Source organism: Topomyia yanbarensis, chromosome 3 (genome assembly GCF_030247195.1).
Source record: "Topomyia yanbarensis strain Yona2022 chromosome 3, ASM3024719v1, whole genome shotgun sequence".
NCBI lineage: Eukaryota > Metazoa > Arthropoda > Insecta > Diptera > Culicidae > Topomyia > Topomyia yanbarensis.
In genome coordinates, this window is record NC_080672.1 from 321,788,921 (window position 1) to 321,801,581 (window position 12,661).

Sequence of the window (12,661 nt, forward strand, 5' to 3'; positions counted from 1 at the left end):
TAATGGGAAATGGCCTATCAACCTTGTCCACTATGGACAGGTCTAGCATAATGAAGCATTTATATTCTGTATCATCTGCACTAAGCTTGTAATACACCACACCTGGATTACACGCGCGATATTCGAATAAGGAAATTTCTCTGAATTTTATAGCTTCATTGTTTGAGTTTACCTTTGGTTTTTTGTACCTTGAATCTAGTTTTTTTAGTGCAAGAAAGTCGGGCTGTTCTAATTCTACAACCTTTATGGGAACTTTCCGCTTTACTTGCGCTATAAATACTGCCCAATCTCTTGGAGTTTCGATATTTATGCAGCAACGTTTTTTAGTCCTCTCAATGGCGGCGTGGACAGAGTCAACTTCCATGTGACTGTGGCCACTTAGCATAAATTTGTGCTTGATTATTATATCCCTGCCAGATCGGTAATTTTCCTCGGTCAGTAGACAAAACATCATACAGATTACTATATTCAAGTTCTGTCCGCTGCATCGATCTGAGTATAGATTTATAACACGCAGCTGCTGGTGGTTCTTATTTAACACATCTCGTAAATGACGCAACAAGCAAGAACTGATCTCTTGGGCGCCTCTCCGCGCTTTCGATTCGTCCCACAGATAACAGCGGGCCTCATTTCTGCCGCAAAAGGTTTCGAATACTGTTAAATTTAGGGTATACAGCTGCCTACTGTAGTAGGCTTGACCACACATAAGGTGTGGTGTTGGCAGGCATTTCTGCAGATCAAACGAAGCGGTGTACACGCCAACATTTTGCTTGGCTTCGGCTATGTCTGTTCGTTTCAAATCGTAGATAAGTTTAGCTTTTCTTTGGTGATCGTCCTGTTCACATAACAAGGATTCCTTTTCTCGATCGCATTTTGTTATTTTAAGCAATACATTGAACTTGTCACATTGACAACATGTGTCTGCTTTTGGTTTTCTGAAGCCGATATTGAAGCCTTTGAAAACTAAACGATATGTATTGAAACAAACCGGTCGCTCGTTGTCCTTCTCTGATCGTTTCAAATACATTTCGTACAGCTTAGTAATATTAAGATCGCTGGAAATATACAGCTTAGAAGAACTCTCTCGTGTGTAGTGGGATGTGTATGCAGGAAACGAAAGAATATGATTTTCCACATACTTTCGAGCTTGTGGCGTTATTACTTTTCTAGAGCTATTCTTTTTACGATATTCGTCAGCGGCAATGCCCATCCCATTCACCTTCTTGGCGGCCAAGCAGCGCAACTTTTTGTCCTTAATGTCAAAAGTAGACATAAACATTTTCTGACATACACGGACTCTCCCACCAGCACCTGGTAAGAAATACTTCCGACTATATACCCGTTTGGAATTCAGTACCTAGAAAAACGATAGCTTTATTATTTTATGTTTGTTTGATTCGTCTTCTGCAGTCAGAGAAATGTAGGCTGCCCTGTTCAGCCGGAAATGAACTGGAATTCTGGCTGATTCCAGTTCGTATTCCGGCTCCAGTGACACAACCGATTCTAACTAGAATCGATTGTGTCACTGGAGCTGGAATACGAACTGGAGCCAGCCAGAATTCCGGTTCATTTCCGGCTGAGCTTAACTGGGTGGTGTTGTATGCAAAAGTGAAGTTATATTTGGTATAAAGCACACTTAGAAATTCAGCATCTACTTTAGCACAGATTTACTGTTTTACCAATACTTACTCTATGGTACGACGCAAACGTCACTTCGATATGATTGCTGAGGAACTGATTTTGGCCAGACAAAGTCAGCTGTAAATAGTTGCTCAACAATTTCGTTCGCAATTCATCATCGAATTTCTCTACACATTTAAGTTTCGAGCAGTGGCGTGGACATTGAATGGCACGAGCTGGAACTTTAGTACCATCTGCCCGGATGTACTCTAACCCGCGTTCTTTGTTCGTTTTGTTCAGTATCCTAAGCTTCTTAGATTCTTTTTTCCGTTCTGCATCTATGTTTATATCCTCGAAACCTGGAACTCGAAAACCTGCAAAGATTTATGGTATAATATATATATAGGTTTTTCATCGGCTAGATATAAATTTCAAACAACAGAAGTAGCAAAAGTGACAACAAGATAAGTAGTGTAAATATTTTCAAATAAATTTGTTTGTTTCTTGCTAGTAAAAGTAAAATAAAAATTTAAACGAATGTTCAGTCCGTTTATATGGTAAAGAAGCTATTTTAACCCTATTATGGAGTGCCTCACTATTTCATTAATTACACGACCAACAATCAATGGAGTGCGTATATATTCGTATCAACATCTTTGCTTCGTTCATAACTACCAATACAGTAATGTTTTGATTATATCACGGTCGGTCTGTATTTTAGCGTGATATATTTGAAGCGTGATATATTCAAAACAAACCAAAAAAGTACATTCAAGCATTAACCCATGTATTTCTATAAACAAAAAGTAATAAAAAGGTCAAGTTAGTCAAAAGAATAAATCAAAGTAGGGTAATGAGCCTATTTTTGCCATGCTTATATAATCACACTACCCATTTGATGCCGTTGATTAGGGCAGGGTCTGCCATCTTTCTTCAACACATTGGGTAAAACGGTCTGGCATCAGTGGATAGTTTTTCCCCACACAGCTTCACATTACGTAGCACATACCGTTTCTTAAAATAGTTGAACCACCCAAAACTAAACTTGAAGGAATTTGCCACATTAAGGTTTTGGACAAATATCTTGACTATTAAAATCAGTGTATTCGAAGAGACTACGATTCAGTTCTCGTTGTTTCAACATCCATAGAAATAGTCCCATCACTAATTGTTAATAATGACTTTTCGAAAGAAAAGTATTCACATAGATTCAAGAAAAAATGCATATCTAGGCATACCTACCATATCTGGCGTATTTTGTTTTTCTCATTATTTTGTTAGATTTTCTTGTTAGTTATCAACAATTTAAAAAAGAAGTCGATTTGTTTACCTGCTACACCAAACGACGGTCTCTTAAGGACACGGCAAATAAGTTACGAAGAATTTAAAACTAAAATTGAAATCGGTCGAAGAATATTTCGGCAATCCTAGTCATTGCAACAACGTCTTGGTAAAACATGATTTCGAGATTATTCACGTTTAAAGTTTCACGCCACGCCCTGTCTTCACTTAAAGGAACAAGATGAACAGCGCTAAAAGTTTGCTTCTACTACTTAAAGATCTATAAAAATTTCAGATACTTTTTTAAGAATCTAAACTTTAAGATAAAAGAATAAAAAAGTTCGACTTTTTGACCGACATCATCACATATAAACCCTTAACGAAACAGTCCGAAACCTAATAATAGGCTCATTACCCTATATGTAAATAAGCAAATCAATTGTAAAAAAAATCCTAAAAGTGCCAGGACACAACATGTGGCTTAATTGGATCAAAACGTAGTGTGCCTTGTCTGTTTTTCAAAAAGCGTGATATAATCGAGATAAAACCATGATATAATCGAGGGTGATATAAACGAGTATTGATATAAACGCATAGTGATATAATCGAAACATTACTGTACGATAACACAAAAGGTCTGAAAACGGTGAAATGCTCGTATTAGAGAGTTACGACATGAAATTTTGAAATGCGATTTTTGCTTTTGAAACAGCAACCAGAAAAGAAGGAAATACCTAAGAGGATCCATAACAGCAACCCGTAAGAAGAAGTTTCAATGAATAACATGATTTTTATTTCATTCCATTCATTCGATGAACTGAGTCGAATGGTATGAGATTCGGCCCTGCGGGCTCGGTGTAAAACCGAAATTCCGACCAATTGAATAACCTTTCTATATGAGAAAGGCAAAAACATAAAATGACAAGAACGCTCAGTGGCACAGTCCAGCTAATGTCAGTGTACAATATACTAACTTATAAATACAAACCTCCGTCATACTCAGTTCGTGAGCGATTTTCCGGCACCGTACTTTGTAAGTTTATATTTTCTTTGCCTTCACCACATTTGGTTTCTCTTTGAGACGGTACTGAAGCTGTTCCAGAAGATGTACGTTTCCTGGCTATTACTGTTAAAAATGTGTAAATCATTATTAATTCAATGTAAATCATAGCTACTTACAATCTGTTTCCTCGTTATCAATTCCGTCGTCTTCTTCGTGACCAACAACCGACTGGTTACGATACGGTTCGAAATATTCGAACAGCGTAAACTCGTTGATAATCGTTGTGTCGCCTTCTTCCTCATCTTCGTCCTCATCGTCGCTCTCCGACTCGTGTGTTTTTGTCAATGGGTTTCTTCTAGTTTCTTTATCAGCCTTCTCGCCAATATTCCCATGTTTAATGTCTGCTAGTAGTTGTGATCCTGAAGCCAAAGGTGGAAAAAGCGGACGACGAAACGAGTGACTACTAATACTGTCCGTAGCGTGATCGTTCGACAGTGGGCCGACTGTCTTTTGTCGAGGAGACAAACAAAAACGTAGTTGAGATCCCGATGCTCCATTCTCTATAACAGGAATCAGTGGATTGCGTGTAGAGTAATCATTTCGCCGTGGGGATAAGCAGAACCGTAAGTTTGTTCCTAAAACGCTGCTTCTGTCTCGTAGAACTGACCCACCAACTTCCATTGTTTTCGCTTCGTGCCGATCGCTGACAAGGTTCAATGCCCCACGATCACTTGGAAAAATAAGGTTGTTCTCACGATCGGAAATACCAACATCATGTATTGCAGGCAATGCCAAATTCAGAGGTTCCGTATTGGAGGTGTGGAATGATTCATACTTGTTCACCGATAAGTCGAGTGGAGTCTCTTCAAAGCTAGACATTGATAGATCCATTGGAAGAGGTGTTGAGGTATGCACATTTGCGAATGAAAGATTCCTGCACTGCATCGATGAGCTAGCTACCTCCTCGAACCAAACAGCTGTTGGTACTGAACACAGGCGTCCCTCCAAATCGCTTTCTAACATATCCACAGCTTCTGAAAATAATAAACATAATTTGTTGCTCCCTTATTTAAAATAAAACATACTTACTGAGTAAAACATCCATATTTCCGAAATGCTATTCAAAAATATTTTATACTTTCCTGTTTATATCTTCTAAAAATAAATAGTTAATAGCACGCACGAGAGTGAAAACGACGGGCTTTACAGCATTACGTTTTCAATTTACGGCGGTTATAGAGAGGCGCATGAATGTTGGCAGATGAAAAACGGTCGATAAAGCAGGGCGTATGGAAGACTAACCTATTATAATGGCCTAAGCCGTTCCAATGTTAATCTCAGACTAATTACGTAATATATATTTTAATCTATTCAATTGATTAGATTGTTAGGTTGAAGTGATCTATTACGAGTATTGTTAATTCAAATTAATGTATAATACCTCGTTTATATTGACAGAATCATTAAAGTAAAAAGAGAGGGCGTAACAACAACTCGATTCCACATCCCATAAAGTTAAAATAAGCCGTTTTTAAAAAATCTTGGTAAGGCGTTCCAAAATGCTTATTACATTTTTTTTTAAATTTTTACGGTAATTTATAGCATTAACTTCAATATTAAGCATAAAACCGGTTTGTTTACATTTTGCTCTTACGCCCTTCTGAAAAATCGTCCTAGAGATGGTTTTGTATATTTCTCGAGTACCTTTTCAAATGGACGTATGTAACATTTGGTGGAAAACAATCCCCAATTGATGAACCCTTAAATGCGCAATGTTGTTTTAAAACAACGTTGCGAAAACCATCTCAAAATTTTCATAGTAACGTATTAAAACTGTGAGACAATTTTCAGAAAATTTGAAAAAAATTGATTTGCGCCTTTAAGGGTTAATAATTTATTGATGAATAGGTTATTGATAATGAACACGGCTGCAGAGAGGGTCCGCCAAAGCGATTTCAATTGAAATTACTAAAAATCTGTTTAAATCTGCATTGTGTATTGAAAATCTATATTCTGTATCAGGTCAGTAACTGCGCTTCAAAATCTGTATAATACAGATATATCTGTATAAATGGCAGCTCTGACGCTGACTTTGCCGCTTCTAATCCTACACCGAGGAAAAAAACTATTGAAATCTATCACATGATTTTGCGCCACAAGTAATATGTATAGAAATCATCAGAGTGTATGTAAGGAGAGTGAAGACAACTGTCATGATTATCCGTCAGTGATATTCCAAACGAACAAACGACCTGTCAAAATACATGAATTTGACTCGTTTGGAATGACACTGACAAATAATAATTGTTCCAATTTTGACAGTGTCGTCACTCTCCTTATATGCACTCAGGAAATCATAAGTCTGCCTTACACTCAACCAAATTATCACTTACTTATCACATGTAAAAACATATAAATATTTTCCATAACATTTTTCACGTAAATGTTACATGTTTCGCACATGGAAGATTTTGGTTCCAATCGAATTAAAACCAGTGTCGACTACATGTACATGTTAAGTGAAGTTCAGGTACTTTCCATTGGAATGTCACATACTTTTTAGAATAGGTTCATATATTTTTTATGTGACTTTCATGTAATTATTAGCTGCATTTCAAATAGTATGCAAATACTTTTCACTTGTGTTCAAGAAGAATAAAGACGGGAAATAAATATGCAGACTTTGAATTGATTTATCATGCAGCATATACTCGCTATTTATAAATTATTAATTTATACCATGACATATACGATGTAGAGTATTCTTTTCTCCAGGTATCGATTATACTAAAAAAGATCAGCGATCTTTTTTGCAGTTTCCATTGGTATCAATATTGCTTGCAGTTCCTTTCCTTCCAGTATTCTGAAATGTTATTTTGATTTAATTTTATTGTTTCTCATAAATATCGATGTGAATTTATGTTCAAATACCTTTATTGACTGTTCGAGAATCTTCGGTTGTAATTTATTTGCCTTGCGCTGTGAATACGTGACGACATATTAATCTGTTTTTTCACATCTTATATTCACATATTACTTACGTTCTTTCCATATAACACTTGAAGTATGTGACAATCATGTACTATGTATGCACTGTATACTTGAAAGTTATTGGTATCTTATTTGAAATTCATCAAAATAGGTATGAATGTTACTTGCTGCACATGAATCTAATCTGATTGGTCCTTTTTCATATTTAAGTGCTTTTTCACTTGAAATGTATGTGATTATTTGGCTCAGTGTAGGGCATGTTCAGGAGTGTTTTATTTTATATAGGAGTTTCAAAGTGGAACTGAACCTGAAACTTTCACATCCCCAGCAGAGTGTTTTGTTTTATTATTTCGAACAGTTTTGTTTCAAAATTTAAAACTGTTATACGACGCCGTTCTATTTGTTGCTGATTTTAAAACACGTTTAGAACTGTGTTTTAAATACATGCAAAGTTTTCAGCAGAGACACTTAAAACAGATAGACTGGGGAAAAATACATTTGAATGCAGTAACGCTGAAAGCATAGCGAGACATGAATTTTAAACTGAATAGAACACCCGCTAAAACTGCTGCTGGGGACAGAAAGTTCCAGTTTTAAAATTTCCAGTTTTATATTATAGAACTGTCAAAATTATAAATCTAAAACTGAAACTCTCCTGAATATGCTCTAGAGGGGAAGTAGGCCATCGAACCTCTTACGAATTTCATAAGCCAGACTTATGAATTTGTTAAGAAATTCTTATGGCTTTTATAGATAATACTTATATTAGTCATTGTGCCAAAATATGAAATTTAAATAGGAATTCTTATGAGTTTCATAAATATATAATATGCACCTGGTTCAATACATAAATAAAACACAATTTTTATTTCATTTCACTCGACATACATTTGTTCAATAATATTAAATTTACGTACATACATATTCGATGGAAAATCTCCAGTTTAAAAAAAATTCTGCTTGGAAGCCCGATAGTTCCAGGAGTGCTATTAATCGACCATGGCTGAGCTTCTATCATGTCACAGGATTGCCGAGGTGCTGCAAAGTATACACAAAAGAATTTTGTGTTGAATAAACAAAAAACAAAAGCTTACCTTTATCCTCCACTTATTTGCAAACAAGCGCTAATTTGAAGGCAACTCCAACAAAGTTGTCTTGAAGTATGGAATTTTCATCATATTATTCCTTATAATAAACTTAAGACACGCATATGAATTCCATAAGGTGATCTTATGAAATGCATGTAGTGTTTATGAAATGCATTAGCGTCTTATGGAATAAAATTCTGCAGGTTCATAAGTTGTATCTTATGAAAATCTCAAAAATTTTATCTTCAGTGTACAAACAAAGTTTCGCAGTAATCTGTGCCAGGGGAGACAGTTGAAAAAAAATTTGAAACTGTTTCCGGATATTCCTTAAATAAAAGGCGAAAGATCACGAATTGTGAAACATTTATAGTAAGTATTCTTATCACTCTAACGCAACAATTTCCTTAAAAAGACTTGTACAAAATCAACTTCATAGTTTAGAAAATAGCACGAGAACGATGCGTCGAAGTTGTGCCCCATCGATGAAACGCGCGGCGGACACCGGATCGGAACAGACGACCCGGCCGTTCCTATCCACTACGCGCCTTGCACCAGAAAAGGCTGAAGTTGACGCTAAATTAATGGAACTCTTCAATAGTTCAGAAAATCACGCCCGGACGCTGGAGACCCTAGCAAAAACACGACAACCGTTGGCCCCGCGACCAGTGGAGGAAAAGCAGCATTGCACCAAAGTTCTATTCAGTGTCGTTTGGGGTAAAATAACGACCAAGAAACATAAAACGTGGGAAGGGGATGGAACACTAGAATTGACTGGCAAGTGTGCCACTTTGATAAATGAAGATGGTAAAATTATCGCTAGTTCTAATGGCGTGAAAACGGAGGATTTCGAAGAAGGATCCCGTGTAATCGTTGGTAGTAAAGAGTTAGAGATTATCGAAAAGCTTTCAAGTGTAGGTGATGCATCTAACGAGAACTTGCAGCAACAAATTCCCTCTAAAAGATCTAAACTTGAAACGATTGATAAGCATTTCAAACCACCAGCTGTTCACAATAGCATCGCTGTACCATCAACTTCTAAACGGCCAGTTCTCGATACTGCGTTCAAACAGGTTGCCATGAGTGAAAACGAAGTACCTGCTGAATTTGTGCCTTTGTTGATGGGGACTCCTTCGTACGAACATCAATGGAAACACAATAATAGTAAGGGTTCTATATCGGAAGTTTCGGTACCCTACTGTTTGGCTAAACACCTGCGACCTCATCAAAGAGAAGGCGTGAAGTTTCTCTACAAATGCGTGATAGGGTTCACTCTGGGGGAATCAGAGTGGTGTGGCGCTATTCTAGCTGACGAAATGGGACTGGGAAAAACACTCCAGTGCATAAGCTTAGTCTATACTCTGTTGAAGCAGGGACCCTATGGCCAACCAATGGTGAGGCGCGTCTTGATCGTCACACCCAGCAGTTTGGTGGATAATTGGAAAGGTGAGATTACCAAGTGGCTTGAAACGGAACGGATTTTCACCTTCATTGTTGGACCTAATAACAAGTTAAAAAAGTACGCACAATCGCCACATATACCTATTCTAATAATATCGTACGAAATGCTAGCCAAACAGATAGAAGAACTGGAATCGGTCAAATTTGATCTGGTAGTGTGCGATGAAGGACATCGACTAAAGAACAGCAATATAAGGACATCAACGGTTTTAGATGGAATTGATTGTCATCGTAGGATCCTACTCACCGGAACTCCCATTCAGAACGACCTACAGGAATTCTATTCCTTGATCAATTTCGTCAATCCGGGAATATTAGGTTCCTACGCGGAGTTCAAAGCCAAATACGAGATTCCGATTATTCAATCGCAACAACCCAACGTGCTGAAAGAATTTCAAGAACTAGGAAAGTTGCGACTAGTTGAACTGAACTCTATCACTTCAAAATTTGTACTTCGTAGAACGCAGGAAGTGATTAACAAGTACCTCCCCAAAAAACAGGAACTAGTTGTGTTTGTCTATCCATCTCAACTCCAACAGACACTTCTACGTACTGCTTTACAGTCCTACGAGCAATCTGGGCCAACGGTTACTTCGCCGCTTAAATTGATTACAATACTTAAAAAAATTTGCAATCATCCTTCTTTAATCACTGTCCCCGATAAAAACGATCCAGAATCTCTAATTCAGTCACTCAACGATCGTCTTCCCGCCTGGAATGAAATGAGTCCAGAAGATTCTGGTAAGCTCAGCATTCTTGGAAATTTACTCGAAGCTTTGATAGTGCAACGCGAAAAAATTGTTGTCGTTTCCTACTATAGCAAGACATTAGATATGATCATGGGGCTTTGTCAGCATTATAATTACAAGTTTTGTCGATTGGACGGATCAACTCCCTCTAACGATAGAAGCAAACATGTTGCTAGCTTCAACAGCACATCTTCGGACATTTTTGTATTTCTACTTAGTGCCAAAGCTGGAGGAACCGGTCTAAATTTAATCGGAGCCTCCCGGCTGGTCTTGTTTGATAACGACTGGAATCCGGCTAGTGACCTCCAAGCCATGGCTCGCATTTGGCGGGACGGGCAATCTCGCCCGGTTTACATTTACCGGCTTATAACGGCCTTTTCCATCGAGGAGAAAATTTATCAACGACAGATTTCAAAGTCTTCGTTAAGCGGTGCAATTGTGGACCAAACGCAAAACCTTAGCAATCTCAAGTTCTCCGACGAAGAATTGAAGGATTTGTTCTCCTTTGTCAACGAGTCGGATGATTGTCTCACTCATCAGCTGCTGGCTTGTGATTGTAAGGGGGCTGGGGACATCCCTGAACCTCTTGTTCATTCAAGTCAAGAAGAACACCCGGACATGCAAGAACAAAGTCGGTTTCAAATTAGAGCTGCCAAATCGCGCACGCACCAACAGCGGCGATCGATGAAAATGCAAGAATTGATGCGATGGGAACACCATAGAAGTCCTGTTCGAAATGATGTTTTGGAGGTATGTATGTATTTTTAGACCCTCGTAAAATTCAACAAACTTGTCACTATTTCAGGAACTATCATTAACGGAGTGTTCAGAAGGAATTGTTTTCCTGTTTCGGAACAAGTCGTAACAAATCGGTAGAAAATATAAAAAATTGTGATTTTTGTATTTTCAGTATTTATTCGTCGTTCTCGAGATAGATATTGCTTCCGAATCTTCCATAGAGGTGCGCTTTAAGTTCGCCCATCTTTTCCTGGATATCTTTCGACAGTTTCTGAATGTTCTCGATCTCTTGCTTTTTCTTTTCCTTCACCTCGGCCAGCAGTTCCTAATTTTAGGTTTAATAATGAATTAACATATTTTCGAATCATTTACGGAAATACCTGTGTCCTCGGCAGGTCGTGCGAAATAAACACCTCTCCGATCAGAAATGGTATCGGAGTGTCTTCATCTAAAAGTTCAATCTCGTCGCCGGCTTCTTCTAGATTCTTCAGTTCATTCTGCTTGATCTTAAGCTCTTCCTTGAGATCTTCAACTTTAGCGTTGTAATTAGCGAATTTGTTGATCTTCATCTGATCATCTATGGTAATGTGCACATCTGAATCCTATGATAGTAAAAATGGAGATTATTATTTATGTTTGTGACATTGTTAGTTACTGATGGATGCTTACCGGTTGGAATGTTCCCTTGTTCTTGTTTTCTGACTTTGAGCCCATTTTCAATGGAATATTTTTTTTAGATAACTTACACACAAGTTCGTAAAAGAAACTTTAAAACGTTTTAAGAGCAGACTACAAAATTACGCCCACGCAAGTTTCTGTCAAAAAAGTGGGGTGGTCAAAAATGGCGTGCCCAATGTATATGGTTGCCAGATATACTAATTTATCCCTATTTACACCGGCATTATAATATCAAGGGTTCTTATTCAAAAGGTCCTAACATTCAGCTCGAACCGAGGTTAAAGTTGCATGGACCTATAAAACAAATCCCTATTTGATATAGACACTCATAGTAATAGACCAGCGAAGGTACTTTTATCGAGCCAAACGAACTGTCAAAATCCGGAGCCAAACGAGCATGACATCATTCAATGCAAACAAGCAGAACAAGTATTGCGATTTTAGTTAAAAAAAATATATTTTGTTATTCACAGTAGGCTTCACTTTTCGTGTTCGTATTAGTATTTCACATTGTTATTTAGAAAGATATTTATTGTGTTCAGTATAACTACACAAAAAGCATTTTACTTATGCTCTTTTTCATCAACTTTGTGTTTCTGAAGAAATTGGATTTGTTTCTTTCTTTTCTCAATTTCTTGTTGCTCAGTACCAAACATATAACTTCTCTTTTGATTCATATATTGAACCACTTGAAAAATTATTTTGATAAAAACAGATGATCGAATACAGTCGAGCACGTTCGAGCTTGCACATTTTTGGGTGATGCCAGTTTAACATGCTTGTTTTTCTAGTTGCCAGTTTTGCGATTTTTATATCCGCGAGTCTATTACTATGAGTGTTTATACTATTTGAGAGCCAACATGTGTTTTGATGGAACAATTTCGCCAATATAGTCCACGGACTATGGTCTTTAGGTAAATAATACTTATGTAGTTTTTGTCATTTAGTATCATGCGTCTTTTTGAAAATTATAGCATCTTTCACAAAGGTCGTTTTTTCGGGCCCAAGAATCATACGACGCTGCACATAAGGCTTTTTCAGCAAAAGTAGCACTT

At 37.4% G+C, this 12,661-nt stretch overlaps 2 protein-coding genes across 4 annotated transcripts; one reads left to right on the top strand and one right to left on the bottom strand.

The window, feature by feature from the left end:
- The first annotated feature begins 7,928 nt into the window (after positions 1-7,928).
- LOC131691405 (DNA repair and recombination protein RAD54B-like) lies at positions 7,929-11,079 on the top strand. 3 transcript variants are annotated; one of them, XM_058977769.1, is made up of 4 exons: positions 7,929-8,055; positions 8,233-8,352; positions 8,420-10,940; positions 10,996-11,079. In XM_058977769.1, the coding sequence occupies exons 3-4, from the start codon at positions 8,442-8,444 to the stop codon at positions 11,053-11,055; spliced, it is 2,559 nt and encodes an 852-aa protein (XP_058833752.1). In that variant the 5' UTR covers positions 7,929-8,055; positions 8,233-8,352; positions 8,420-8,441; the 3' UTR covers positions 11,056-11,079. The 3 variants fall into 3 exon arrangements, with proteins under 3 accessions (XP_058833752.1, XP_058833751.1, XP_058833753.1); XM_058977768.1 differs by having other exon boundaries at positions 8,038-8,055; positions 8,187-8,352; XM_058977770.1 differs by lacking the exon at positions 7,929-8,055 and having other exon boundaries at positions 8,165-8,352; positions 8,425-10,940.
- On the bottom strand, positions 11,066-11,765 carry LOC131691406 (probable prefoldin subunit 4). The gene is made up of 3 exons (XM_058977771.1): positions 11,598-11,765; positions 11,309-11,530; positions 11,066-11,253 (listed from the first exon to the last, which is right to left on the bottom strand). Exons 1-3 carry the CDS (start codon positions 11,640-11,642, stop codon positions 11,104-11,106), a joined length of 417 nt encoding a protein of 138 aa, XP_058833754.1. The 5' UTR covers positions 11,643-11,765; the 3' UTR covers positions 11,066-11,103.
- Positions 11,766-12,661: the final 896 nt, after the last annotated feature.